The sequence below is a fragment of the Notechis scutatus genome, chromosome 2 (genome assembly GCF_049901735.1).
Source record: "Notechis scutatus isolate UNSWTSFEM ecotype Mainland chromosome 2, rNotScu1.2, whole genome shotgun sequence".
NCBI lineage: Eukaryota > Metazoa > Chordata > Lepidosauria > Squamata > Elapidae > Notechis > Notechis scutatus.
This window is the reverse complement of record NC_142010.1, coordinates 253,866,879-253,894,875: the sequence shown is the minus strand read 5'-3', so window position 1 is coordinate 253,894,875 and position 27,997 is coordinate 253,866,879. Positions and strand designations below refer to the sequence as shown.

Genomic DNA, 27,997 nt, shown 5'->3' with positions numbered 1-27,997 from the left:
TTTTGCGCGTCAAGCCTTTGCGAGGAAACACGTGACTTGCTCCTGGGACACTCTGAACCCGTAACTAACCCTAAGGGCTGAGTTCGCACGACCAGAGGGCTAAGACGATCCTAACTAGTCGCTGGTGAACGTGCCGAGAGTGAGTCGCAGGCTTCAAAGAAAGAAGTTCAAGGGTCTTAAGCTAGGCCGGCCGAGCGATCCGGGACCGGTCCCCGCATTCTCATTGGTGCGAGGCGGAGAGAACAGAAGGATGATTGGACGGCTCTCCTCTTAAAACTCCTCCTTCCAAAGGCTGGGCGTCTGAGTTCGGGCTCCGGACAGAGGCGGAGCGCGTTGGCTGGTCTGCCCTGAACCGCCGGCGTTGCGCAAACGCCGCGCGAAAATGGAGGACTCGGAAGGCGAAGAAGGGGAGGAGACTGAGGCCGAGTGGCTCTTGCCGGGACCCAGCAGCGGACTCCAGAGAGATCCCCCTGGGGCCGTCGAAGGAGTCTCGCGTAAAGTCCTAGGAAATCTTCCTTCCACCGACTGCCGCGGGATCTAAGGCAGCCTTGGCCCTGTGGACTAGGAGTAGGGCAATAGCAGGGGAGCTAAGACCGGGCTGGCCTTGGGGGTTTAAGTACGAATAAGTACGAGAGAGAGAGAGAGAGAGAGAGGAGGAGGAGGAGAGGGGGAGGGAGAGAGAGAGATGGGGAGATAGATAGCAAGAGGGGGAGAGAGAAGGGAGATACATAGGGAGGTAGAGAGATAGGGAGATAGAGATAGGGAGAGAGAGGGGAGATAAAGAGATTGAGAGAGAGATAGAGAAATAGGGAGATGAGGAGAGAGAGATAGGGAGACAGAGAGGGAGATAGAGAGGGAGGGAGATAGAAAGGGAGGGAGATGGGGAGAGAGGAGGGAGAGGGGGAGGGAGAGAGAGATGGGGAGGTGGGGAGATAGATAGCGAGAGAGAGGGAGATACATAGGGAGGGAGGGAGATAGGGAGAGAGATAGGGAAGGAGATAGAGGGGGAGATAAAGAGATAGGGAGAGAGATAGAGAAATAGGGAGATGGGGAGAGAGAGAGATAGGGAGACAGATAGGAGATAGAGGTAGGGAGAGGGAGAGAGAGAGAGAGAAAGAGATAGGGAGATAGAGAGAGATAGGGGATAGAGAGATAGGGAGATAGATCGGGAGATAGAGAGAGAGGGGAGATAAAGAGATAGGGAGAGAGATAGAGAAATAGGGAGATGGGGAGAGAGAGAGATAGGGAGACAGATAGGGAGATAGAGAGGGAGGGAGATGGGGGGAGAGAGAGAGAGGTACTGGGGCCCCAATCTAGCCAAAATTTTACCTAGTAGGTTATGTGAGTCTAGGCCAAGTAGTTTATAGTTCAGGGTGAGGTAGAAATTCAGAATAAATAAATGAAAATAATCTTGTCTCTGTGCCTCCCAATTTTGTAGTTGATATCAATAGTGCATTGGAGGTGATGGAAGATTTTCTTTTTGGAAAAAAAAGGGGGGAGGATTTTTCAGGAGGCATCTTCAAGGTCAGAGTTAGGAAAAGGACAGCAATAGAGTTCCCCACTTGCCCAAATGGGAAAACAAACCAGGATGCTTCTTGGAATTTTGCCCTCTCCTGGGAAAGAGCAGGAGAGATGCTAAGTGTTGTTTTTACTAATGTGTGATTGACATTTAATCAGCTTTCTGCATCCACTCAACACTTTGAAATAGACACTAGTGGCCATGGCTAGGTTTGCACTGTACTCTTGTCCAAAATGTAGTTGGCTTCATTGTAATTCCTTGTGCTGTAGAAATGCAGAGATTGAAATTATTCTACAGGCTGAAGCCTGCACTTCCGTGGAAAGGAGTAATATTTCCCTCCAGATGCAAAAAAAAAAAAAAAAAAGTGTTTGTAACTGTTTGTATTCACACAGAGCTTGTTTACCAGGCTGGTTTGTTCAAATAACCCAGTTGCTGGGATCAATTGTCATTGAACAGGGGTGTTAAACTCATGTCGTCATATTGTGGACTTGACATATCGCAACTTCCCCCTTCACTAAAATGGGGCTGGGCATGGCCAGTGCATGATGCATCCAGCCCGTGGGCTGCGAGTTTGTCATTGAACAATATAGAATAGAATTCTTTATTGGCCAAGTGTGATTGGACACACAAGGAATTTGTCTTGGTGCAAATATTCTCTGTATACATAAAAGAAAAGATACATTCGTCAAGAATCATCAGGTACAACACTTAATGATAGTCAAAGGGTACAATAAACAATCAAATCATGGTAGGAAACAGTCAATATAAATCGTAAGGGTACAAGCGACAGAGTTACAGTCATACAGTCACAAGTGGGAGGGGATGGGTGATAAGGAGTGATGAGAAGATTAACAGTAATGGTAATGCAGACTTTGTAAGAGTTGAACAGTGTTGAGGGAATATCTTAACAACTGGGCCATAGACCAGCCAACTCTATTTACAAACTTGCATATGAGATGGGAAGATCCTTAGGATGCTTGAAGTTGATAGAAAGAAAATCACATATGAACTATGGAGTGGTGTTTTAAACTGAAAACTACGAATAGACATTAAAGCAATGTAGGATTTAATTTAACCAATAATGTATTGCTGTTAAAGCAGTCCAAAATTCAGCATCCTGATTTGAAAGGCCCAAACAGAAGTGATTGTGGCTATGCTGAGTGATGTGTTAAAGAGGCTGGAGACTTAAGAGGTAATATGAAACAGGCTTTTTTTTTCTGAATGTCAAATTTGTTTGCAGGTTATCATGGCCAAACCGTGCCGAAAGGAAATGCTTGGAACCGAATCATTGTGCATCTGGATTTGGACTGTTTTTATGCCCAGGTAGAAATGATCTGCAATCCTGAATTAAGAAGCAAACCTTTAGGTAATTTCAGAATGTTGGTGGGGAATGCTATTCCGTAGGAAATGTTGTAGAGTCTCTATGCCTGAACTTCTTATGAGGAAACAAGCAAAAATATATTTTGTTTTCTGTCATAATCAAGATAGCAGTGTTGTTCTTGTTTAGCAGTTCTTGTTGGCTGATGTGATGACCCAAAGCATGGCACAAAGGAAACACAGCCAGATAATCAGTAGGTGTCCCTTTATTAGCTCCAACTTTGCCCCCAATGTCCTGGTTACCTTCTGGCTGGAGAAAAACTCTCCCAGGAACAGCCTTTGGCTGCAGAGAATCAAGTCCAAAATGTGGTCAACAAAATCTACAAGTCCAATCAAGGCCAAATGAGGTAATTAGTCTGGCAGAGCAGGAGCAAGAATTCCAGACGTGAAGGCACAGCAATAACTCAACACGGTTGGGAAGGTGCCAGGAACACAGATAACCAAAGTCAACACAAGATAAACCCACATTTGCTCCCAACAACTTGCTGCACGCAACTTCCTTCTTTATACACTGTGTTCCCAGCTGCAGCTAATGAAGGGAATCAGGACCCTTTGCTCCCCCATAAGCCACACAACCCACGTTGCTCTCTTCTCTGTTCCTCCCTGCATACCTAGGATGAAGAGGGGTGGACCTGGGTCTTCCTCTGAACTTCCTCTCCCTTGTTCTGCCTCTCTTCTGCTTTGCCCAGCCGACTTTGCCCTTCCCCAGTTTCCTCCCACAGCCAATGGAGCCAAATTCCCACTCCCTGTCAGCTGTTCGTCTCGGATTCAGAATCTGACAAGGGCATGACAGCTGAGTTAATCATTAGGGCAGGATTCACACAGCGTGCTAATCCATAATGTGGTTTATTTGGTTCTGGCTTCATATATGACCCAGTCAACAGTCTAGGTCTAGGATTTAGTGTGCGGTCCATTGTTGCTTATTTAGTAAAAATCTGGTTAACACATAATAGAGTATGTTGTATATAATGCAACTCAGTCACTTGATTTGAAATGTCAACTGAATTCAGAAAACCAGGTCAACCTGTACTCAGATGCTTCAAACCATTTTGAGAAAAAAGCGCCGAGTTTTCAGTCTGATTCAGAAAAGAGATTCAGTTCTGAAATTCAATCAAAGTGAAACTCTGTGTGTTTTCAGTTTCAATCCTGGACAGCTATCAGAGCCAGATTGCCCACTTCAGTGTGGGACTGCTTCTCAACACTGAGAATAGTCTGTTTCAGGCTTGAAATGATACAAATGTTTTCTATCCCCGCTATTTGAGTGCCCGGTTGAGCGGCATGGTGGCCTAATGGTGAAAACACCCACCTCCCACTCGGAATGTTGAGAATTCAATCCAAGGGTGTGGCAGATGTTTCTCTCCCAGGGTGCAAAGGAAAAAAATCTGCTGCGAACTCCCATGTTGACATCAGGAAGGGCATCCAGCCAGTAAATGCTCAGCTCCTCCATCCAGTTGTCTGGACTCTACCCCAAATCAATTTCAGGGTCATAAAAAGGGAATTTTAAAAAGGTTGGTATAGCGATTAAGGCATTGGAGTAGACGGGAAACACTACTTTAGCTCAGGAAATCACACCTTCTCAGCCCCAGTAAGAAGATTGTAACAAACCATTTGTGAAAATCTTGCAAGAAAATTGAATGAGCTTGTTGGGAATGAAGATGACTCAAAGGCAAATAGAGACCTCCAATAGACCTACTGACAGCAGTCCATGCACTTGTACACAAGCTAAGTAGTGTAACGTTATGAGGGTTTTTTTTTATTTAGAAGTGCTTAGTTAGGAGGCTAAGTGTACATGTTGCCTGCAAGATACAATAGTTGTTTAGAAATTTTTTATACCCTAAATACCTGCAGTTTTTCTCGCTGCGTAAACAATCAGTGATCTAGAACAGGGATGTCAAACTCAAGGCCCGTGGGCCGAATGCAACCCGCAGGGTGCTTAGATCTGGCCCATGTGGGGGGGACACACTGGAAATAGCAAAGGACCCACCCGTGGTGCCTCTGACAGTGAAAACGGAGCTCGTGTTCTGTCCCAACCCTGTTATCCGCAAGAAAATCTCAAACAAACGCAGCAACTCAAACCTTCACAGCTTTAATCTACAAATAACTTCTTTGTAGATAAAAGATGGCTTGCAGCCAATTAGTCCAACCAGAAAAGCCTTGACAGAATTCTCCAGATAAGCCGGAGTCTCTACACACAATGCTGGGTCCTTAGAGCGTTTTTGCCTTTTGCAAAGGAAAAAACCTTTTGAAACCAGGCTTATATTCCCTGGAGGGAGAATACTCCCGAGTCGCCTGTGCTGCTCCAGCTGTTCTCTTCTACGAATCATCCTGCGCTCACGTGCACTTGGCACAGGCTCCTCGGGAACCTCCTCATCACTGCTGCCAGCTCCCACAATCCCTGAAGGCAGCAGTCCATGGTCCCGGCCCCTCATCCGAGTCCTCGCTCTGCTCCACCATCCGCACCTGCTGCCAGCTAACCACAACAGCTCAGGAGGGCCACACGCAGCCATCCCGGATTCCATTTTTGCTGACAGAGGGCAGCAGATGGATCCCCCCAGCCCCACCAGGGCCACCACAGGTGCCCCCAACATGAGTGATGTTGAGTGTCAACTCATAAAATATTTCTATGGTCTTTTTAGAGCTGCCAACAGAAAGGGAGGGGGGAGCAGTGGGCAGCTTGCATTCCATAAATCAGTGGTCCCCAACCTTTTTTGTACCAGGGACCAGTTTCAAGCAGAAACACTTTTTCAAGGACCGGGGGGGATTCTATTTTCCATTCCCAAAACTTTATGTTTACCCTACAACTAGCATTAAAGACACCTGACTGCAGTCTCTCTAGTTCTAGCTCTTGCCCAGCTGTGTAGCTACAAAATTTCATGCAGATGTTTCTCTTATCTCTGTTTGGTGAAAACAGGAATTGAATGAGGAGCATTTAGTCAGTGTGTTTTCCCTAGGAAGCTCCTGTAGTCCTTGTTTAGGGATCATTCAGAGCTACGATGGACCTCTAACATCCAGCCCAGGAAGAAACTGCTTCAAAGAAGCCGGGGGGTGGCTTTTCCTGTCGCCGCAGCTCCTCCGAAGCGCCCGTTCACCCCCACCCTGCCCGCCCACGCGCGGTTCAATCCAGTGCTCCGTTCTGCCTGCCTGCCTGCCTGTGTTTCTGGTTGTTTCGGAGCAGCTTCAGCTGATAAAAATAGGCGAATAGTTATTATTCTCAGCCGAAGCTGCTCGAAACAAACGAAGGCAGGCAGGCAGGCAGAACGGAGCACTGGATTGAACCTGGATTGATTGGCGGCGGGGTGGGGATGAACGGGCGCTTCGGGGGAGCTGCACCGACAGGAAAATCCACCCTGCCAGCTCCTTTGAAGCAGTTTCTTCCTGGGCTGGTGGAGGAGCGAGAGAGCGACTGAGAGAGGAACGAGGCGGGAGGAAACCGAAGCCGCTGAGCCGGAGAGCAGGACAGGCTTTGGTTGCTTCCTCCCTCCCCTTCTTTCATTTGTGTCCTTGATCCCTGATCTCAGCAGCATTCACCGAAGGTGAAGAAAGCCGCCATTTTTTTATTTTTTTTTCTTTGCGGCCCGGTACAGAGTGCTCCACGGACCGGTACCGGTCCGCGGCCCGGTGGTTGGGGACCCCTGCCATAAATGTTTTCAAAGATAGTTTCTAGGTGACCGAAGTTTCTGCCATGCAAAATTCTAACTGGAGAGTATGATTGATGACTCTTGGCTATGGATGTGTCCTATTGAGGAATATGTATTATGATGTACCCAGAGGGTGGGGGATAACCAGTGTCAAGGGTGACAATGAATGATGTGTCTCAGAGTTGGCTATACCCAGGCAGTGCCGGCATATTTACTCCTAATAAATCTTCTTTAAGTTTTGGAAGTTCAGCTCGAGGCTCATGATTTAAATGGGGGTAACTGCCGGAGCCCTGACATTGAGCTGGCCATACCCCCGGGCTATGCCCCCTCCCCAAGGTCAAACACAACCCTGATGCAGCCCTCAATGAAATTGAATTTGACACCCCTGTCCTAGAACTTCTTAATTGTACTAATCAGCATTTGGCCAGGGCAGTCTTTGATTATATATTCATCCTTTGGCACAGAAATGGGAAAAATCAGACTCTCAATGGTATATGTAACAGGATCTACTGTGATACGTACTGTGATACGTAAGAACTATGGAAAAGTATTTGGCATGAAGCCACCTGTTATTCTTAACTGCTGTGTTTGTACCTAGGTGTGCAGCAGAAATACCTGGTAGTCACCTGCAATTATGAAGCCAGGAATCTTGGTGTGAAAAAACTCATGGGTGTGAAAGAAGCGAAAGAAAAGTGTCCGGATCTGATACTAGTTAATGGAGAAGATCTGACTAAATACAGGGAATTCTCTTACAGGGTTACAGGTACTGCTTTGATTTGATCCTTGGAACTCTGGAAAATGTTTTTTTTTGGGTTTAGTTGCAATATGCCCTCTACACCTAGAGACTATAAGTAGCCCTCTACACCTAGAGACTCTAAGTAGTCCTTGACTTACAACCACAATCGGCACCAGAAACTCAGTCACTAAGCGATATGGTTCTTAAGTAAGTCATCATCCATGCTTGATTTTGTATACTTTTGTGGCATGGTCTTTAAGCGAAGTCTACTTGGAAACCACTTGTAGACTTTGTGCTTGAGGTGGGGGGGGGGAGGAAACTTTGATTTTGGGTTTTACCAGTTGGATAGATTTGTTGTTATAGAAATGGCTAGTTTAAACTATTGTGTGAAAGTAAAAAAGTTGAGGTTTGATGTCAATGCCTTATTTTACCGCATCAAAGGGAGTCTGAAATCAATGCCTTTTTTCCTCTTCCCCCCCTTTTTTCCCACACTTTTCCCTTCCCTTTTCCCCTCCCTATTTTTCCTACTTTTGTAATTTTTTTGTATGTTTTAACATAAACTAATAACAATGGTTAAATTCAGTGGGTCCACCTTTATCCACTAACTTTGCTTGTCAAAAGCCAGCTGGGAAGGGCACATATGGCAATCAGTGAACTCGAAGGTACCGCAACTATTGTAAATACACACCGGTTGCCATGCACCCAACTTGTGATCACATCAGGGCTGCTACCAGTTTGTATGTTCATTTTAAATCTGGTTCACCAAACCAGTAGTTGCAACGGCTGGCTGGCCTCGTCACCCTGCCCCTCCCCTCCCAGGAGTCTTCATGTGGCCCATTTTGGATCCCAGGTAAGTGCAAGGCCCACACAGGGGCTCAGAGAGGATGAAAACTGGGCCCCCGGGCAGGGGGGAAATGGGCCTCCCAGAGAGTCAAGGAAAGCCTCCAGAGCCCAGGGAGGGTGAAAAATGGGCCTCCCGGAAGTTCCGGAAGGCTGGAAACAGTTCTGGAAGGCCAGAAATGGGCCCATTTCCGGCCTCCACAGAGCCTCCAGAGCCCAGGGAGGCCATTTTCACCCTCCTGGAGGCTCAAGGAAAGCCTCCAGAGCCTGCAGAGGGCGAAAAATGGGCCTCCCGCCATGGTGCAGGAGGCTGGTTAGGCCACATCCACCATGGTCACGTCCATCCAGCAACCAAGCAGAGAACCAGTTCCTAAATTTTTTGAAGCCCACCCTTGGATCACATGACTTTGGGGATGCTTTGATGGTCATAAGTGTGAGGACTGCTCACAAGTCACTTTTTTTTAGTGCTATTGTAACTTCAAACGGTCACTAATGATTGTAGGCCAAGGACTACCTGAATTCCTACATCTTCCCTTATTTTAATCCTACCTAGTGCTAGCTCATAAAGCATGATTTATAAGTCACAATGGCTGAGTACACATTCCCTATTAAATCCAAACCAATAAAAAAACACAACAACCCTGTGGTGTGGTTTAACATATTTGAATCTAGCCATTAAGGATGTAAACGTGAATTATCATTTAACAAATCATGCCAATCCAGACAAGTATAGCTTATTCATAACACGGTTTGGTAAACTATGAATTAGCGCATGTGAATCCAGTCCACGGACACCGAATCTTGTGGTCTTGTTCCTTCAAACATTTTTGACAGATTTCTACCAAGCCTGATGTCACCGTTCACCAGAGGTTTATCAAGAAAGAAGTAGGTGTGGAAAGACTACAGGAATTGCTCTTTCTGCTCCCACTTTCGTTACACTTTGTGTAATCAAGCCAGGAGGCCTAATTGAGGATTTCCCTGAAGGAATTTACTGTGTATTATTATTACCCTGTTTCTCCAACAATACGGCCTCCCCCAATAGGAAGTCCCAGCATGTTTTATAGGCATGAAATGAAATTAAGCCCCTCCCCCCAAATTAAGGCCTATATTAAAACATGCTAAATGGGGGGGAATGGTGGGGGGGCTTGCCGTTAGGAAGTACTTTTGTTGCACACCCGGATATGGTGCTGCCTGCGTTGACCCCGATGCGAAGTGCCCCACCAACCCGAGGTCAACATCCAAGCCGTTGCCACCCACCCACCTGAAGATGCAAGGGGGGGGAATTAAGTCACCCCCGAAAAGACGGCCTAGCCATTTTTTCGGGGCTCAAAAAAAATAAGACCCGGCCTTATTATATGAGAAACACGGTATTATCTTTACTGTCAGATATTATCTTTACTGTTGTACACACAACATGTGTACAATGAGATTGGCTGAGCCTCCCTTCATGCACCACCCCACAACACAATTCACAGTGAGGACAGAAGTCCCTAACCATAGGAATGATGTCATAGAAGTATGTTCTGAAGTATTGTCCCTTAAGTTCAACTGGGTTTCTCAGCAAGGGATCAATCTGTTCAGAGCAGAGGTGGCCAACTTTGTAGACATATCGCTCTGGCCCAGCCTTAGCAGAAGCAAGAAATAGACTCCTTGTCATGAAAAAACCACTCTTTATATACTGCTTGTGAATTAATGGCATTCAGACACCAAAAAGTCCAGGCAATAGTCCTTCAAGGAGTTAATTGCAGTACAGGCCTTATCAGTTCCTTGCGATAATTGCAAGGCCTTGAGCTCCCAGTCGAAAGGCTGCAAATTAAATTCTGGCAAGTAGTCTTTGTGGCACAAAACACAATGACCAAAATCTTCAGAAATATGAACTGTTGTCTCCTATGACAACCACTCCCCTTTCCTTCTATTTATTCCCCAGCCAGGGAGGGGCCATTCAGTGTCCACATGTGCTTTGCTTCCCGAGTCAACTCCTTGTTCTCCGTTGTTCCCCTCTCCTAACAGCTCTGTGCATACGCACTTCTGGAACAGGCCCCAGCTGTTCTTCCTCGCTCATATTAGCCTCCAAAGGCAGCTGCCTCTCCGGTGGCTGGGAAATGTCGGGCGGCCCTGGCTCTATCTCTGCATCCGACAGAGCCTACCCTTGACTCCAGAACTGGCCCAAGTTCCTCACCAACCTCCTCATCGTCCGATTCTGCCGCCAGCTCCACTGGCATCTGGCGAGCCACAGCACATATTTCTTATCTTGTTTGTATTGATTTGAGTCTCGGTGGCGCAGTGGTTAGAGTGCAGTACTGCAGGCCATTTCTGCTGACTGCCGGCTGCCTGCAATTTGGCAGTTCAAATCCCACCAGGCTGAAGGTTGATTCAGCCTTCCATCCTTCCGAGGTGGGTAAAATGAGGACCGCAGATTGTTGGGGGCAATATGTTCACTCTGTAGAACCACTTAGGGCTGTAAAGCACTATAAAATGATATATAAGTCTAAGTGCTATTGCTATTTCAACAGGGCTTGTTCCTTTTAAACTCAGGATGGAAGCTCCATATGAGATTTGCTTAAATCAGAAATCAGCTTCCATTTTGGGATCCTGACTAAAGTGATTTTTCTCAGGAAGAGGCCCATGAGATGTAAACTGAGGAAAGAGGCACTGGGCCATCTCATAATGGCCTTTATTTGGGGGCAAAAGAATCTTTTCTCAAGCATCTCAACAATTTTGAGTGTTCATTGTATATATATATGGGGGAGGGGAGAGCATGAGATAAAAATGAAAATTGTATCTCCGCCTTCCCAAAGTACAAATGAAGTTGAGGATGACTCAACAAGAGGTTAAACATTGCAACATCATAAAACACTGTAAACCTGTATAGTCAGAACATGGATCTCATTGGGCTTATCGTAAACCTGTATAGTCAGAACATGGATCTTATTGGGCTTATCAAATGTTTGCTCAAATGCATTATTAAAATAAAATAGAGCTTGAAGAAAGAGATTTCTAAAGCAAATCTCTGTAGGTGAAAAGCTCTGTAATCACCATTAGATGGGAAATTGACTAAAATGATAAAGGTTAGTACACACTCTGGACTAATTTACACAACTGGTTATGGTTAACTTACCCATAATTTGTTTGACTCAGTTTTCTGGATTTGCACCATATAGTAGTCCTCTACTTATGACCTCACTTGAGCCCAAAGTTTCTGTTGTTAAGTGAATTCTGCCCCATTGTCTGACTTCTCTTTTGCCACAGTTGTTAAGTGAATCTGGCTTCCCCATTGACTTTGCTTGTCAGAAAGTTACAAAAGGGGATCGCATTACCCCAGGACTTTGCAACCGTCGTAAATATGAGTCAGTTGCCAAGGCATCTGAATTTTTATTTGACCATGTGGATGCTATAATGGTCATAAGTTGAAAAATGGTCACAAGTCACTTTGTAATTTAAAACAGTCATTAAACAAATTGGTGTAAGACAAGGACTACCTGTATACTGAAGTATAAAACTAACCATTCAAATTTTATAAAACCATGCTAGATTAAAATGTGTCTTTCTGGTTTGTGGTCCATGTTTTTTGGTGGGTGTGATTAAGGATAGATTTATCGACAGGTATGTGGCTACTAAGAGTTGACAACAACCTGATGGCACGTAATCAATATTTTGTAAACCAAGTCATTAACCAGGGGTCTTCAAACTTGACAGCTTTAAGACTTGTGGACTTCAACTCCCAGAATTCCTCCTCCAGTCATGTTAGCTCAGGAATTGTGGGAGTTGAAGTGCACAAGTTTTAAACTTGCCAAGTTTGAAGGCTTTTGCGTTAAGCCATAAACCAGGTTTTTCGACTCACATTAGATTCACACCTCAGGCTAACCTACAAACCAGTCACTTGATTTGAAAATATATAGAGAGTCTTTTTAGATAGAGGTGTTCTGTGCAGAGTATACATTAATAAAGTTATGAGCTGTCAAACTCATATTCCATTGAGGGCCGCATCAGGGCTGTGGTTGACCTCGGGGAGGCCAGGTAGGTGTGGCTGACTGGGTGGGCGTGGCCAACTTGATGCCACTCACTGGGTGGGCGAGGCTGACTGGGTGGGCAGGGCTAGCTTGATACCACTCCCCAAACTGCTGGCATGTTTCCTCTTCACCCTGGGTAGACCAGGCCGAAGCCACACTGGCCCGATGTTTCCTTTTCATACTGGGTAAATTGGGCCGAAGCGATGCGGGCCAACCCCTTACATTTTCCAGGATGGCCCCCGAGCCAGATCTAACCACAGGGCCTTGTGTTTGACACCCCTGAGCTACGACCTCTTCTGAATGGGACGAGACTTTAGTTCAGATCTCCTGAAGCTGTCCCAGGACAAGACTGCAGTTTTACAGAAAGCATCTCTTACATATGCTCCAGAATGTCCCGTATGGCATTGGCCTGTATCTCATATGATTAGATCTATAGAGTTTGACCTCCCAGGCACTTTAGCGATTAATTTATCAGATTGTATCTTTATGGGGTGAACCCTGCTAAACCTCATTAAACCACTGTTGAACCTCATGCAATCACATTTTCAGTGAAAAATTGCTGAACATTAGATGCAAGCGATCATCCCTGCATATCTTTTCTGTAGACCTGGGCAAGGAAGATGTGATGACCCGTGACGTGGCACAAAAATAACAAAGTCACCAAAATAGATAAATTCTCTTTAATGCCTCCAACTTGGCCCCCAATGTCCGATTATCCTCGGCGGGAGATCAAACTCTTCCAAAAACAGTCTACAAAGGGAAGAAATGCAGTCTGAATGCAAAATACAGATAAAGTAGAAATAAAAAAAACCCAACACAAATCACGCTGAAGTAATTAACATGACAGACCAGGATAATAACTTGCAGACTTCCAAAAGATAACGAGGCACATACAGTTGGGAGGATGCCAAAACCCAGATAAGCTTCAACAAAGATAATGCACTCTTTGCTTCCAGCAACTTTGCCATGCGTAGTTTTCCCTTTTAAACTGTCTTCCCAGCTGCAGCCCATGAAGGGGATCAGGGCCCTTTCCTCCCCCACAAACCAAGTTGCTCCCTTATCCATTCCTCCCTGTGTGCCATAGGATGAAGAGGGTGTGGCCTGGGTCTTCCTCTGAATGCCCAGCTGGCCTGTGCCCTTCCCCAGTTTCCTCCACAGCCACCGTAGCCACATTCCCACTCCCTGTCAACTGTTTCACCTCCCCCTCGGAATCAGATTTCAACTGCAGCATGACAGAAGACATTGTGGATTGATTTGCCTCAATGGTATGCTGGAGGGTTCCAGTTCTTAAAGGGCCAACATCTCATGCAGTGTATCCAATAGATGCCTCTAGCAAGCATCTGAGCATCTTTTGGCTCCTGAATATTGGGACAAGCCCTGAATCGAAACTAACTAATATAACAGATTTGTATTTTTTTTTAAAAAAAATAGATTGGAAGATGATCATGTGACCTTGGGACACTGCAACCGTCATAAATATGAGCCAGTGGCCCACATCTGAATTTTGATCACGTGATCATGGGAACGCTGCAAAGGTCTTCACTGAAAAAAGGCCATAAGTCACTTTTTAAATTGCCCTTGTAACTTTGAACGGTCACTAAATGAGCTGTTGTAAGTCAAGGACTACCTGTACATTTAGTTAATCATGCCTCCTATATATGTTTATGGCTCAGCATATTAAATAGTTTGGTAGCATATAATACTTTGTACAATGCTAAACTAGAATATGGTTTGCTTGGGTGAGAGTTCAGGGTATATGTGAATTCATAGCCTTCAGTTTATAACCAGTAGCCTGTATTGTGTGAATTCAAACCAATTGTAGCCCTTTAATAGCCTTTGTTTATTAAAATGTGGTTTTTTAAAATATATTTAATAACTTTGTTGCACAATTTCTATATTTAATTGGAAGAAAAATATGGACATTTTAAACTATATTTAAAACTCAGATAACAGATAATCAGAGTTGGAAGGGACCTTGTAGGTCATCTAGTCCAACCCCCCGCCCAAGCGGGAGACCCTACACCATTTCTGACAAATGGCAGTCCAATCTCTTCTTGAAAATCTCAACTGATGGCGCTCCCACAACTTCCGAGGGCAACTTCTGTTCCATTGGTTGATTGTTCTCACTGTCAGAAAGTTTCTCCTTATTTCCAGGTTGAATCTCTCCTTGTTCCGTTTCCATCCATTATTCCTTGTCTGGCCTTCGGGTGCTTTAGAAAATAGCTTGACCCCTTCCTCTCTGTGGCAGCCCCTCAAATATTGGAAGACTGCTATCATGTCTCCCCTGGTCCTTCTCTTCTCTAGACTAGCCAAGCCCAGTTCCTGCAACCGTTTGTTGTATGGTTCAGCCTCCAGTCCCCTAATCATCCTGGTTGCTCTTCTCTGCACTTTTTCTAGAGTCTCAACATCTTTTTTATAATGTGGTGATCAACTCTCTTAACCCAGTGCTACATAGTAACAACTAGCTCTATACCCATGTTCACTACAAAACTATGTGATCTGGCTTAGTTTTTGGGGAGAAAAATAAGGGGGGGAAAGTGTGCCTCTGCCTTCCAGCATCCATCAGTATTCATCTGGCTAGCATCCTGTCAGTGTGTGTGAGTTGAGGGCTCTTTGGAAACTGAAACATGGAAACTGAAAAAGTATTTGCTGTGTGAGCAAAAAGGAGACAGTAAAGAGCCTGGGCGTGGCTTAGCTCAACTGTTCTGTACTAAAGCTGGTTGCTGCTGTGAAACTAAAACGGAAATAGAAACTCCTCTCCTCTGCTTGTGTTTTGCATTTGGAACAGATTTCTTTTCAGGTGGGGAGGGGGAGTAGAACTCCTTAGCATCAGAGCGTGTTAATAATAATATAGGAAATATTAATGCTCTGGTGGTCATTTCGAAAAATCCTTTCATAGAGAGTACCTAGAAGCCAAGAGGAACATACATGCCAAATTTCAAGCTTTTAGGCTTTATGGTTCTGGGGATTTTGTGATGATATGTGAGTGGTATTTTGCTTTTATATAGAGAGATTATCATCTTTTTTTTTAAAACATTTTACAGAATTGTTAAAAACATTTACTCCACTGGTAGAAAGACTGGGATTTGATGAAAATTTTGTGGACATCACTGAACTGGTCGAAAGGAGACTGACAGAGTGGAAAAAAGCAAGCCTTCCTAACATCTCTGTTTCTGGTCATGTATATAATAATCAGAGTAAGTACTTTTTTAAAAAACCTGTGATGACCCAGGGTGGGATACAAAATAAACACAGTCACAAAAACAGGTGAAGCCCCTTTTATTCCTTCACTTTGCTTCCAAGCTCCAAATATCCTTGACTGGAGACAAAAAAAACTCCCCCGCAAGCAGTTACAAAAAGGAAGAAATGTCATTTAAACTAAAAATGCCAATAAATTATAAAGAGTAAAAACAACACAAACCACACTGAAGCAATTAAGGGAACCAGGCAAGGTAAGGGCTTGAAGACGTCCACAGATATCGCAACACAAACTGGGAAGGACGCCAAAGTCAGGGAGGAATGACAGACTAGAGATATTTCCACGCTTTGTTTCCAGCACTGGCCCATACGCATGTCCGGCCTTTTAACTAGTTCTCACAGCTGCAGCCCATGAAGAGAATCAAGGCCCTTTCCTCCCCTGTAGACCACACCATTCATGTCTCTCCCTTATCTTCTCCTCCCTGTGTGTCCTAGGATGGAGAGGGGATGGGCCTTGGACTTCCTCTGACTGCCCAGCCAGACTTTGCCCTTCCCCAGCCTCCTCCACAACCTCTGGAGCCACACTTCCACTCCCTGTTGGCTGTTCCTCCTCTCCCTCGGAGTCAGTCTCCAATAGGGGCATGACGTAAACACAGTATCATATTTGCACACCAGATCCCACAATAATGCTAGGTTGATAACAGAAAGCACATTTCCAGTATAGAATGACATTCAAGCTCGACATACAGGTAGTCCTCGGCTTACAACAGTTCCTTTAGTGACCGTTCAAGGTTACAATGGCACTGAAAAAAGCAACTTATGACCATTTCTCACACTTATGACCCTTGCAGCATTCCCAGGGTCATGTGATCAAATTCAGACACTCGGCAACTGGTTCATATCTATGACTGTTGCTGTATTCCAAGATCATGTGATTGACTTTTGCGACCTTCTGACAAGCAGAGTCAATGGGGAATTCACTTAACAACCGGGTTATTAACTTATCAACTGCAGTGATACTCTTCACCACTAAGGCATCTTAAAATGGGACAAAACTCACTTAACAACAGAAACATTGGGCTCAATTGTAGTTGTAAGTCAAGGACTACCTGTATACAGATAGTGCTTGACTTACAACCACATTTAGAAACCATTCAAAGTTACAATGACCCCGCAAAAATGACTTATGATGGGTCCTTGCACTTATGACCACTGCAGCATCACCAAAGTCAAGTGATGAAACTTTGGTTGCCCTTGGCAACCGACCTATATTTATAACAATTGCAGCATCCTTAGGGTCATGTGATCACCACCTGCAACCTTCCCTGCTGTCTTCCAGCAAGGAAAGTATAAGCCTTGTGGCTATATCTATGATTGGAAAAGGCTTCAGGAGTCAAAATCCGGAGCTGGAGTCCCAGAAGCAGTTCGTGACTGTGTACAATCACGTTCTGGTAACTCCTGCGACGCGGCTGGAACTAATCGTATCGGCTCTGCCTTCCATTAGACTATTCCAGTGACATGGAGATGGGGGAATCTGCTGCTTGGGTAACAGTTTGTCCTCAATATTAAATTAGCTTTGCATGCAGCATTGAAACAAAATGGGAAGTGGCAGTTACCGGTTTCATAGCACGATACCATAGTCTCTTGTGACTGAAGGATGCCAATTCAAAATGTGGTTAGACATAATAGCATTCTTCTTCTAAGTCAAAGTCATGTTATTTCTGCACCTGGCTGAGGAGTGGTTGAGGGAACATCTCAAGTTGGGACAGGTGGTGATTGGGGCATGTGATGCAATGAGGGAGTACAGGGGGTGGATTTGTAATATTTTACTTATTGGAGGGAAACCCAGAACTTTCAGATTTGGGATTTCCCAGATGTGCCAGTTTACTATTCTTCTAAACGGAACCTCTGAGAAGATGTCAGTCTCGGAGTTATTGGTGGGAGTTGAGATTATCTGGAACGCTAACAGAAAGTCAGTGGGGGAAGCTGGATGCAATTTACTTAACAATTGGGGATGTAAGTGGAGGACTACTTGTACAGATATTTGGCAACTGACTCATGATCCTCATTTCAACGCTGAACTACAAATATTCTCCTTTATTGGTAAGAATAAATCTGCCAGGTGATCTCTTAAGACTGTGTTGGTGATCCTATGCCACAGATGCCGGAAGTGGCACGCAGAGCCATTTCACCCGGCTTACGAGAGGTCGCCCGGAAGAGCCCCACTGTGCATGCATGCGAGCGCCACCGCCCAACAGCTGATTGTCGGGTATCTGGTGTGCATATGCAGGGGGTGGAGGCCGGGTGCGCGGGAGACACACGCACATGTGCAGATGTGTGATGTGCGAGGGGGAAATTGCACGTGCATGCTCAAAGATGCACAGCACACGAGGAGGGAGTCACGCCAGATGCATGGCGTGTGAGGGGGGTCACATGCGCATGTGCAGAAGGCATGGGGGGTAGCACGTATTGCCTTCTGGGTGCTAGCATGCGAGCATGCACAAATGGGCATGTGCGCAATCATCGGCACGGGAGCCGAAAAAGGTTAGCCACCACTGTCTTAAGATTTCGTCCCCCCGTCCTCTTTCCTACACAGCTGTTGATTTCCATGACCCGATGCACAGGAGCCTAGCTATGGGATCTCAAATTGCAGAGGAGATGAGAGGTGCCATGTGCAGCAGGCTTGGGCTCACGGGCTGCGCAGGAGTGGCCACCAATAAAGTCCTCTCCAAGCTGGTCTCTGGGACCTTTAAACCAAATCAGCAAACAATTCTTTTGCCTGAGAACCGGCAGAACCTGATGGCCAGCCTCAATCACCTAAGGAAAATACCAGGTGAGTTGACCTTGAGTTTGGAAGATAAGGTTGGGCTTGGCTTGAGAAATATTGTAGCTTTTTTTCAACGTAGGCTTATTTACATTTGATGTGTTACTATCTTGTAGATCAGGGGTGTCAAACTCAAGGCCCACGGGCTGAATCCAACCTGCAATGTGGTTGGATCTGGCCTGCGAGGCCATCCTGGTCTACTCAATGCATAAAGGAAAGATGGCCACGCCCACCCAGTTAACCACGCCCAATCAGACAGCCACACACACTTAGTTGGCCATAGCTGCCAAGGTCAACTACAGATCTGATGTGGCCCTCAATTAAATTGAGTTTAACACCCCTGTTCTAGATGAAATTAAGATAAGAACATTTAATGAATACCGGACTTTAATGTTGTCAGTGTATGAGAGTTCGTGAATTGGAATAGACACGTAACAGGTCAGCCAATGGGGACTGTTTGATGACTAAAAAACAGCTCCTGTTGTGAGCCATGTCAGATGGCTTGGAGCCTAGACATGGCTTAGAATAATTGGGCTGTATATATAACAGTTGGATCTTTGCTTCTTTGTTTATATTGCTTCTGTGATTATGACTTCTGGATTCTTCTGGTTCTGACTTTTGCTGCATGGGTATTGTATACATGCATCATATGGTATATTATTGTGTGTAAAGAAGTTTCTTCTATAAATGAATCCTGCTGAATTATTTACTTGTGCACTGGTTGGATTGCTACAAACTCTTAACAAATATGCCCGTTTTAATATGGATTGGTGTGATTTCTTTAAACTTAGATGTGATTGTATTGTTAATATCTCTGTGCTAAAAGAAAGTTGGAGGTCACTTTTGTTACATTTGTTTGATGTATTTTGTTAACTTGTTTTGTCACTCCCTTTCCCCTTTGTGTTAGTTGGTATTTTAATGTACAGTGTCTTAAGTCCCACTTTAGGCATGAAAGCCATTGAGCCATGGTAGCACAGTGGTTAGAATGCAGTATTGCAGGCTAATTCTGCTGACTGCCAGCAATTCGATTCTCACCAGCCTCAAGATTGACTCAGCCTTCCATCCTTCCGAGGTTGGTAAAATGAGGACCCAGATTGTTGGGGGCAATAGGCTGACTCTGTAAAACCACTTAGAGAGGGCTGTAAAAGCACTGTAAAGCGGTATATAAGTCTAAGCGCTATTGCTATTAAAACCTAATAAAGATATTATAATAAAAAAGGAACATACCAAGTAAGATGAGGAAACAAATAAACTTGTTTTGGCTTTGATACATGCAGATAGGTGAAACGAGAGCAGGCGCCTTCCAGTTCTATATGAACTTCATTTTAGGGCGCGTGAGAATGATTCGTCTGGAAAGCTGCTATAGCAAACTCTCTTTTCTCGTGCAGGGATTGGCTTTAAAACAGCAAAGCGCCTCCTGAATCTTGGGCTCTGCACTGTGCAAGATCTCCAAGACTGTTCAGTTGAGATTCTGGAAAAAGAACTGGGAATTCCAGCTGCACATCTCATCCAAAAGCTCAGTTGGGGAGAAGACCATTCTCCAGTCATCCCCTCAGGAGCTCCTCAGGTACAACTGAAAACTGTATCTGGAGACAAGAATTGCCCTAATTCTAGGCAAACTGGGGTTTTCCAGATGTGAAGACTATATACTGTAGCTTCTTGATTTCTCACTCAGCAAAGACCAGGATTGTATAAATCAGACTTCAGAGAATTGGTGGTCCCATGCGTCTGGACAACTATCTTGAGAAATGTTGGGCGTGCATAAGTGCACCATCGTGCCTCCCGTCCCTGTCCTATTGTCCCCATTTAATCATACCTATTTTCTGTATTCTTACTCATGTTTATACTTATACCTATTATTTTGCAAGCGATTGACAAATCAAATAAATAATTGAATGGACAATTGCATTTCTCAGGAAGAGATCCTACATGCCCACATATTGGACTAAACAATTGTGGTTTGTTTAGTTTGGGCTTAGTGGTTGCATGAACAAAGCTGTTGTGGGTTTATAAGCCATAGTTTTTAACAATGCATAAGTATTTTTAAAAAATTGAAACTTCCATTCATGTTTTTAAAGACTGGCTGATGTGCCTTGATATATGACCTAGTATGCTGGAAAGGCAGTTATGATTTATTGAATAAACCAAGATTAGCATAAAACCAATCAATTTTTTGAAATACATCGATCCTTCCCCCTACATCTCCTTCTCATTAGAACAATAAGTATTGTATTGTTACCACCCACCCTCTCGCCTAGAAAATTGAAATAGCCTAGGAAATATTAAAAAGGCAGAATATTTCCTCTAAAAAGAGAAGCATAAACTCACCTCAGAAGCATAAACTCACCCCCACCTTTGTTAATGGGTGGGCCATTAAGGCCTGGGCCAGAATATTTTACATAACAAAGATCTGCAGGTAAAGCTATAGCAATTGCCAAAAGCCCTTTTAAGGGCATAAATCGTCCAGCAAGGCCCAACCAAGCCTGGAACTCAGGACAGCCTACAGAGTTGCCCCTGCATGACCCCATGGGGGTCTGACAACCAATCAGAATACAAGCTCCAATTCAAATCCCAACAGAGGGTATAAAACCCAGCCACTCTCAGCACCTCAGCCCTTTTTATTGATCTCTTCCTTTTCACTCTGGAGCTCCAAGCCATTTGGTCCTGATATTAAACCTTCCAAACAGCCTCCATGTTTTCAGTGTCTTTTTCCCCACTTGGAACTGAACCTAGAAGGATATTTCTCCCAACAGTATCTTATCTGTATTTTAATAAGAATAGAGGATTAATCAGAAAAAAAAATGTGTTTGATGAATCCAATTCACTGTTTGAAATACTGTAATATAATTTTATTGCATGGTACTTCTGAATTCTTGAAAAGGAAATATTGGTGTCAGAAAAATCAACTGAATTTACAAATACACGAATGTCTGCTGTGTATGTGACTTGTGCATTTACGGATCTAAATTATTATATTCATTGTTTTATTTTTAAACACTATACTACAGTCACTCAGTGATGAGGACTCCTTTAAAAAGTGCTCTTCTGAACCAGAAGTTAAGAAGAAAATTGAAGAATTGCTCACTAATCTTCTAGACAGGTGATTTTAACTCAAATAGTTCCACAATATTTGGGGTCTGAGCAAGGTTTTGAAACTGGGGGCTGCGTTGTGTATGTGTGAATATACAGAACGGGTGAAACAGTGGTACAATGAGATCACAAGTAAATATTCAGTTCCTTTTTTTAGTTATTTGCATACTAAATGCTTCAGATTTACACACTTTCCTCACCAGTGGTTCCTTCTGGTGGGGTAGTAATCCTTCACCTCAGTTGGCCTGGCAGGAACATGAGAAAGGATCACCTGCAAATCCTTAAAACAATGTAAACTTCTGTTCTGGGGGGCTGGGTTTCCCTCGGGTGAAATTCAAATTTTTTTCCCTACCGGCTCTGTGGGCGTGGTTTAGTATAATAGCAATAGCAACCAGAGGTGATTTTTTTACTGATTCAAATTATCCCTACCACCTCTCCCGATCTGGGCAGAGATGATTGAATTTCACCCCTGGTTTCCCCCCATATTTCTTGAGCTATGGCACAGACCACAATAGCAGAGAATTACACCCAGCATATATTAATTAGTTCAAGGAAGCCAGAATTAAGCAATAGCAACAGCACTTAGACTTACATACCGCATCGCAGTGCTTTACAGCACTCTCTAAGCCAGGGGTGTCAAGCTCAAGGCCCACAGGCTGGCCCTGGCCAATAGAGTGCTTAAATCTGGCTCGTGAAGTTTTGGCTGGCAGAGTGCTGCAAGAAACATCTGTCCCATTTTCTCTCCACTCCCCACCCCCGCTTCCCATCCTCCCCCCCTCTGCTGGCCCACGGAGGAAAACTACAACGCTAATCCAGCCCTTGAAGAAATCCAGTTTGACACCCCTGCTCTAAGCAGAGTCAGCATATTGCCCCCACCAATCTGGGTCCTCATTTTACCAAACTTGAAAAAGATGGAAGGCTGAATCAACCTTTGAGCTGGTCAGGATCGAAAGAATCAAAGCGCCTGGCCATGTGAACAGAGTTAACCTGCGATGCTGCATTCTAATCCTTGCGCCACCACAGCTCATTCACCGCTCTACAATCTAATGAACTTCCTTACTGCTCCCTTTGTTCTACAAATTGTTCATTTAAGAGGTTATACTTGTTGGTGAATTGCCAATTGGCATTAATGCTTGACATAGATGGGGAGGGAATACTTCTCTGTTTCTTGAGCCAGGCCAGACTGAAATGTGGACACGTTGGTTGTTGATGGCTCCGTGTTTTCAACAGGTTGTACAAAGATGGCAGGAAGCCCCATACCATCAGATTAACCATCCGCCAGTATTCTGCTACCAATAAATGGTTTAATCGGGAGAGCCGTCAATGTCCAGTTCCATCTCACTTGGTCAAGAGGATCGGTTCAGGTAATTGTATCTCCTGGGCCTTAATTTCCTCCTTTGACTTGATGTCCAAGACAGTTTATGAAGAGAGTATATTGCTTTTTTTCCCCACTCTCTTTAAAAAAAAATATTTTTAAACATTTTATTAAACAAAACAATTGAAAAAATTGAACATGGTGAAGTCGGTTTGACGTGATTTTGGGTCAATATCGCATATATATATACATACATACATACATACATACATACATACATACATACATACATTCCTATAAACAATTATTCAACTGTATACATATATACATTTGTTCATTCATATAATACATTTCTAACATCATTCGTCTTCTTTTCATCTCATTCAATCATTTACCCTTTCAACAACTCTTTTCCAACTTAAGACTTTCCTCTCTGCTCCCACCAATGATAGAACTTATCCCAAATTGCGTAGTATGCCGATTCATCTTTGTTTTTCATTTCTAGAGTTAACTTGTCTATAGTAAGATTTTGTTTATTACTTCTTCTTCACTTGGTATAACTCTCTTTCTAGTTCTGGGCAAATGTTATCCTTGCTGCAATAATAATGTGTATAATCAAATAAAATTCATCTTTCTTATATTTTTTGACATAATTCATAATAGAAAGAATTCTGGTAGAATTCTGATCTACTTTAAAACCCAACATTTCCTCCAGCCACTTCCCCGTCCTAAGCCAATACTCCTGCGCTTTTTTGCAGCAGCACCACGCATCCTTAAGTCTTTTCTTCTGTATGTCATTCTAAGCCAAAAATAAAATAAAGGATTCCTTTTAGACAACAACTGATAGGACATGGCAACAAAGGTGGCAAACAATTGAGTTTGAAAGTTTTATTACTCAGATGATGTATTTTACAGCATACAGTGATTCAGGATGTCCCATAAACAAAACTGAATTGCCATGAAAAATTGTCCTTTCTTTCTTCTTTTTTCTCCTTAGCATTCTGCCAAAAATAGCAGCACTCTTTCTCATTCACATAACATGCAGCACTAGACTACATATATCAACTTTTGTAACTGACCCCTTTCAAATGTTTTAGGATTGCAACTCCCAACATTGCTAAGACTCTACTGTCTTGGAATTCTGGGAATTGTAGTTCCATCATATCTAATGGGTTGTAGGTTGCCCATTGAACAAGTCTTCATTTGAAGCAGATGTCCATGTTACTCATTTGTGCATCACCCCAGATCTTCAGCTGGTGCTCCAAGACAGAGTAATGTGCTAGTTCAGAAAGTCCATTGCTTTATTTTACAGTCTTGTCCCAAATTCTCATTGTTTTCCTTGCCTCTGTCTGTTAGCCTCTTTCCTCTCAAGTTCACTGTCTCTTTGTCCATGGAGATCCTTCAACCTCCGTCTTTTCAATCCCAGCCAACCTGAACACTTTCTTTCATAGAAACTAGATCAGCCTGCTTGGGAATGTCGATTTTTTAAGCTCCTTAAGCTTGGAGAACAAGAATTCAGTTTGTCAGGTGCCAGCAAATTCCCAGTTATTTGGAGCTTGGAAATAATCACTACTCAAAGGCATTCATTGTTACTCATCATCTTCCCAGGGCTATTCTTGCAGGTTGGAGTCTTTACTGATTTCACAGTGTTGATGTCCCAGCTATTTCTTGCCTTTTAATGAGGGATCCTTGGTGGTCTCTGAGGTTAGACGTTGCATTACCCAAACTAGGTAACATCAACAGTGCACTAGCAAGAAAGCAATCAAGTTCAGAGGGCACTCATTTCAACCCTGAGCTCCAAATGTTCTTCTTTCTTGGTCATTTTAACCATGCCTAAAAATCCCACCTATTTCTGCATGTGTCTGTGTCTGTTTGTCTGTCTGTGTCTGTGTGTATATAATGTGTCTCTCTCTGTGTGTGTGTATGCTTGTCTTCTTGAATAAGAGTCTGATTACATGAATTTTTATTTATTTCCAGAGGACACGAGTGTAAAGGCTGACCTCGTTTCCATTCTTATGAAACTGTTTCGAAAGATGATCAATGTTGAGGTTCCATTTCACCTGACCTTACTGAACATCTGCTTTTCCAATCTTAAGGACCCACCAGCTTTGTCCAAGGAGTCTATTCAATTTTATTTGAGTCAGTCGTCACCTTCTTTAAGCTCCAACAAAGTTTTTCACGTAAGTTCTACACTTCTTAATGTACATAGAACCCTTGATTTGAAGCCATTCGTTTAGTATGGTTCAGAGTTACAACACTGAAAATTGTGACTTACAACAGGTCCTCAAACTTATGACTGTTGCAGCATGCTCGTGGTCACAGGATCAAATATCAGGCACTCGGCAACTAGCGTGTTATTTACAGCGGTTGCAGTGGCTCAGGATAATGTGATCATTATATGCAATCTTCTCAGTTGGCTTCTGACAAGCCAAGTCAATGAGGAAACCAGATATACTTAACAGCTGGGTGAACTCTCATGGCCAAAGAGGTAATAAACTCAGGCATGATTCATTTAACCCCCATCTTGCTTAGTAATAGAAATTCTGGTCCCAACTGTGTTTGTAAATCAAAGCGTCAACTCTGAAGCTGATGCCATCTTTGGGGCTTCATGCCACAAGGCAGAGGGGAAGAAAGGGAGGGGGAAAGTTAGATAGCTCGGCTTTGACATCAAAATAAAAAGTTTCCTTGTGGGAACCAACGTCATTCCAACAGGTGGCTAAGGAGGAGTGGAGTAACCAAGCAACCCTCCAGCACCTCTATTGGCCAGTGTGACTGATGATCTGGGGGGAAGGGGCCACTGTCATTCTTTAATTAGGTGAAAACTGCAGGAACTTTCAGTGTCGGTTTTCACCAGTTGTGCCAATATAATGTACCCAATAAATTGTTCTTTGAGGAATCTACCTGCCTCAGAGTTCTGCTTTCAGTGGGTGGATAACCTGGAACACTGACACAAAGGTTACTGTAGATATTACAGAGCCTCCCTCTGAGGAATGAGGTTCCCCAGAGGCCAAAATGGCCTCCATCCTGCTGGTGTGGCTGAGGGCCTTGTACACCCAAGCCCTTGGCAACCATGATTGGAGCTCCTACTGAGTAATTTTGCTGTGTTCGTGTTGCCCAGTTCTTGCCATCTTTTGTTCCTCGTTTTTTTACCACAGCTAGTGCTCAACGACCGCAATTGAGTAATTAAGTGAATCACTGGTGTTGTTAAGTTAGCAATGTGCTCATTAAGTGAATCTGGGTTCCCCATTGATTTTAATCACCAGAAGGTTGCCAAAGGTGACAGCTATCACGAGAGGTCATTATGGAATAATTGGATAAACTGAATTAAAAATATCTTTTAAAAATTTTTTATTGAACACACACACACACACACACACACACAAAAGACATTTAAAAACAATGGACATGGTACAATCGTCCTGACACACCTAGTTGTCTTACATCGCTAATTCATATAAAGAATAATACATCTTTACATTTTATATACATAGTATATAATATATACATAAATATTAATCCTTGTTTATATTTTTGATCTTTCCTAGCTTCCACACAAGTTATAAAACTTTTCCCATATTTTGTAGTAATCAGAATCATCCTTATTTTTTAATTCTTGTGTCAATTTATCCATTTCTGCGCAGAAATAATTTTCCTAATTATTTCTATTTCACCTAGAGTTCCTTTACATTTCCATTTTTGGGCATAAACCAATCTCTCAGCCGTGATTACATGGATTATTAAATATATTATATCTTTGTCGTATTTTCCCACATTAATTCCCAACAAGAAAGATTTAGGTCTATATTCTACTTTAATTTCACACATCTCTTCTAACCGTTTCTAGATTTTCTGCCAGAACATTTGGGCTTTCTTACAATTCCACCATAGATGATAATACGTTCTATTTTCCTTGTTACACTTCCAACATATAGGGGATATATTTGGGTACATTTTAGCCAATTTAGATGGTGGAGAATTAAAAATATCGATTATCAGGCTTGTTTGTCTGTCTCCACCTAGAATTAACTGAGGTGGATGAATTGGTTTGCTCCTAGTCCATGACAGTTTTATAGGTGTCCATGTCTGCTCCTTCCCACTTTTCGATTAATATGCGTTAAATATTACAAGAATATTTGAATACATATATTCAAACATACAGATACTATGAGAGGGACCCACAATTTATCATGCATATATGATTGTAGAACAACAAGTGGCGCGGTAGCCCAGATGTGGAGCTCTCATCTCATAATCAGGAGGCTGTGAGTTCAATCCTAGGTAGAGGCAAATATTTCTCTTGGCACACTGAGAATATATTTGCTGAATATAACTCCGCATTGGCAACAGGAAGAGCATCCGGCCAGTAAACACTGAGCTCCATTCAGTTGCACAGATTTCACCCTGCAAGGGATTATGGGTTTGTTAAAAGGAGATGATGATATGATTGTAGAATTATTCTCTTTTGCATGTAGTTTAAAAGAGTTCTCATTTGCTATGTAGACAACAGAAGACAGAAACTCAGAAAATACAAGGATGGAACGTCAAGGGGAAGACAGTGATGTTTTATCAGGAGAGAGAAACACAAGATGTGTCCAATCTCAGGTCCATACTCCTTGTCTGCCAAAAGCAAATGATCTTCAATGCCCAAGTCCACTACTTCCTGCTGGAATAGATTACGATGTGTTCAACCAGCTTCCAAGTGACATTAAGGAGGAAATATTCTCTAGCCAAAAGGTTAGAGATTCCACAGAGACTTTGTGGAGCCAAGGAAGATCTGAACTAGGGGAAAAATCACCATGCCATCCAAAAACGAAAATAAGCTCTATTTCCCTACATTCTGGAGACCTTGGTCAAAGTACTAGAACTCTGGCGTTTTCTGGCATTGCACCCACAAATGAAGAACCACCAGTGGAAAGGCAAAATCCCCATGGAGAAGGTTCTTCCCCAAATCATTCAAGCCAAGGATCAAAAGTGGCCCTTCCTCCTTCTGTGGATCCCAAAACTTTTTCTGAGCTGCCTGCAGAGATGCAGGAAGAACTGCTAACCGAATGGAAGAGTCAAAAGTGTGCTTCCAAAATGCATGTCAGCAAAGTTGTGACACTTAAAGGAACCAAGAAAGGACAGGCGTCCTCTCCAGGGTCAAATAGTTTACTACGCTATTTCAAACCAAGATGACTACAATTTGGTGGAGAGACTAAGCTTGCAGATGAATTATGTATCTGGAGATAGAGCCTTTCTTCAAGAAAAGGTGTGTTTAGGGCTTGGAAATTTGACAACTGTCACTGCAAATATATTGTAAACGTATCAGGGTGGGAAAGCAAAGTCCGTATGTGTACATATTTGCAAATAAAACAGACCTCCTGTACAATTTTGACACTTACATTCCTGAGCATGAGAATGGTTTACCATAAAATAAATGTCCCTTAAAATTTGAAGAATGGGTAGAGGTA

General features: G+C 43.4%; 1 protein-coding gene across 3 annotated transcripts; it reads left to right on the top strand.

The window, feature by feature from the left end:
• The first annotated feature begins 49 nt into the window (after positions 1–49).
• On the top strand, positions 50–27,915 carry POLI (DNA polymerase iota). Of its 3 annotated transcripts, none has more exons than XM_026666348.2 (10): positions 50–494; positions 2,760–2,885; positions 7,133–7,297; positions 15,165–15,317; positions 17,915–18,151; positions 19,531–19,709; positions 21,151–21,242; positions 22,463–22,596; positions 24,525–24,727; positions 27,048–27,915. In XM_026666348.2, the coding sequence occupies exons 1-10, from the start codon at positions 383–385 to the stop codon at positions 27,720–27,722; spliced, it is 2,076 nt and encodes a 691-aa protein (XP_026522133.2). In that variant the 5' UTR covers positions 50–382; the 3' UTR covers positions 27,723–27,915. The 3 variants fall into 3 exon arrangements, with proteins under 3 accessions (XP_026522133.2, XP_087814760.1, XP_087814761.1); XM_087958635.1 differs by having other exon boundaries at positions 340–567; XM_087958634.1 differs by lacking the exon at positions 15,165–15,317 and having other exon boundaries at positions 293–494.
• The last annotated feature ends 82 nt before the right edge of the window (positions 27,916–27,997 follow it).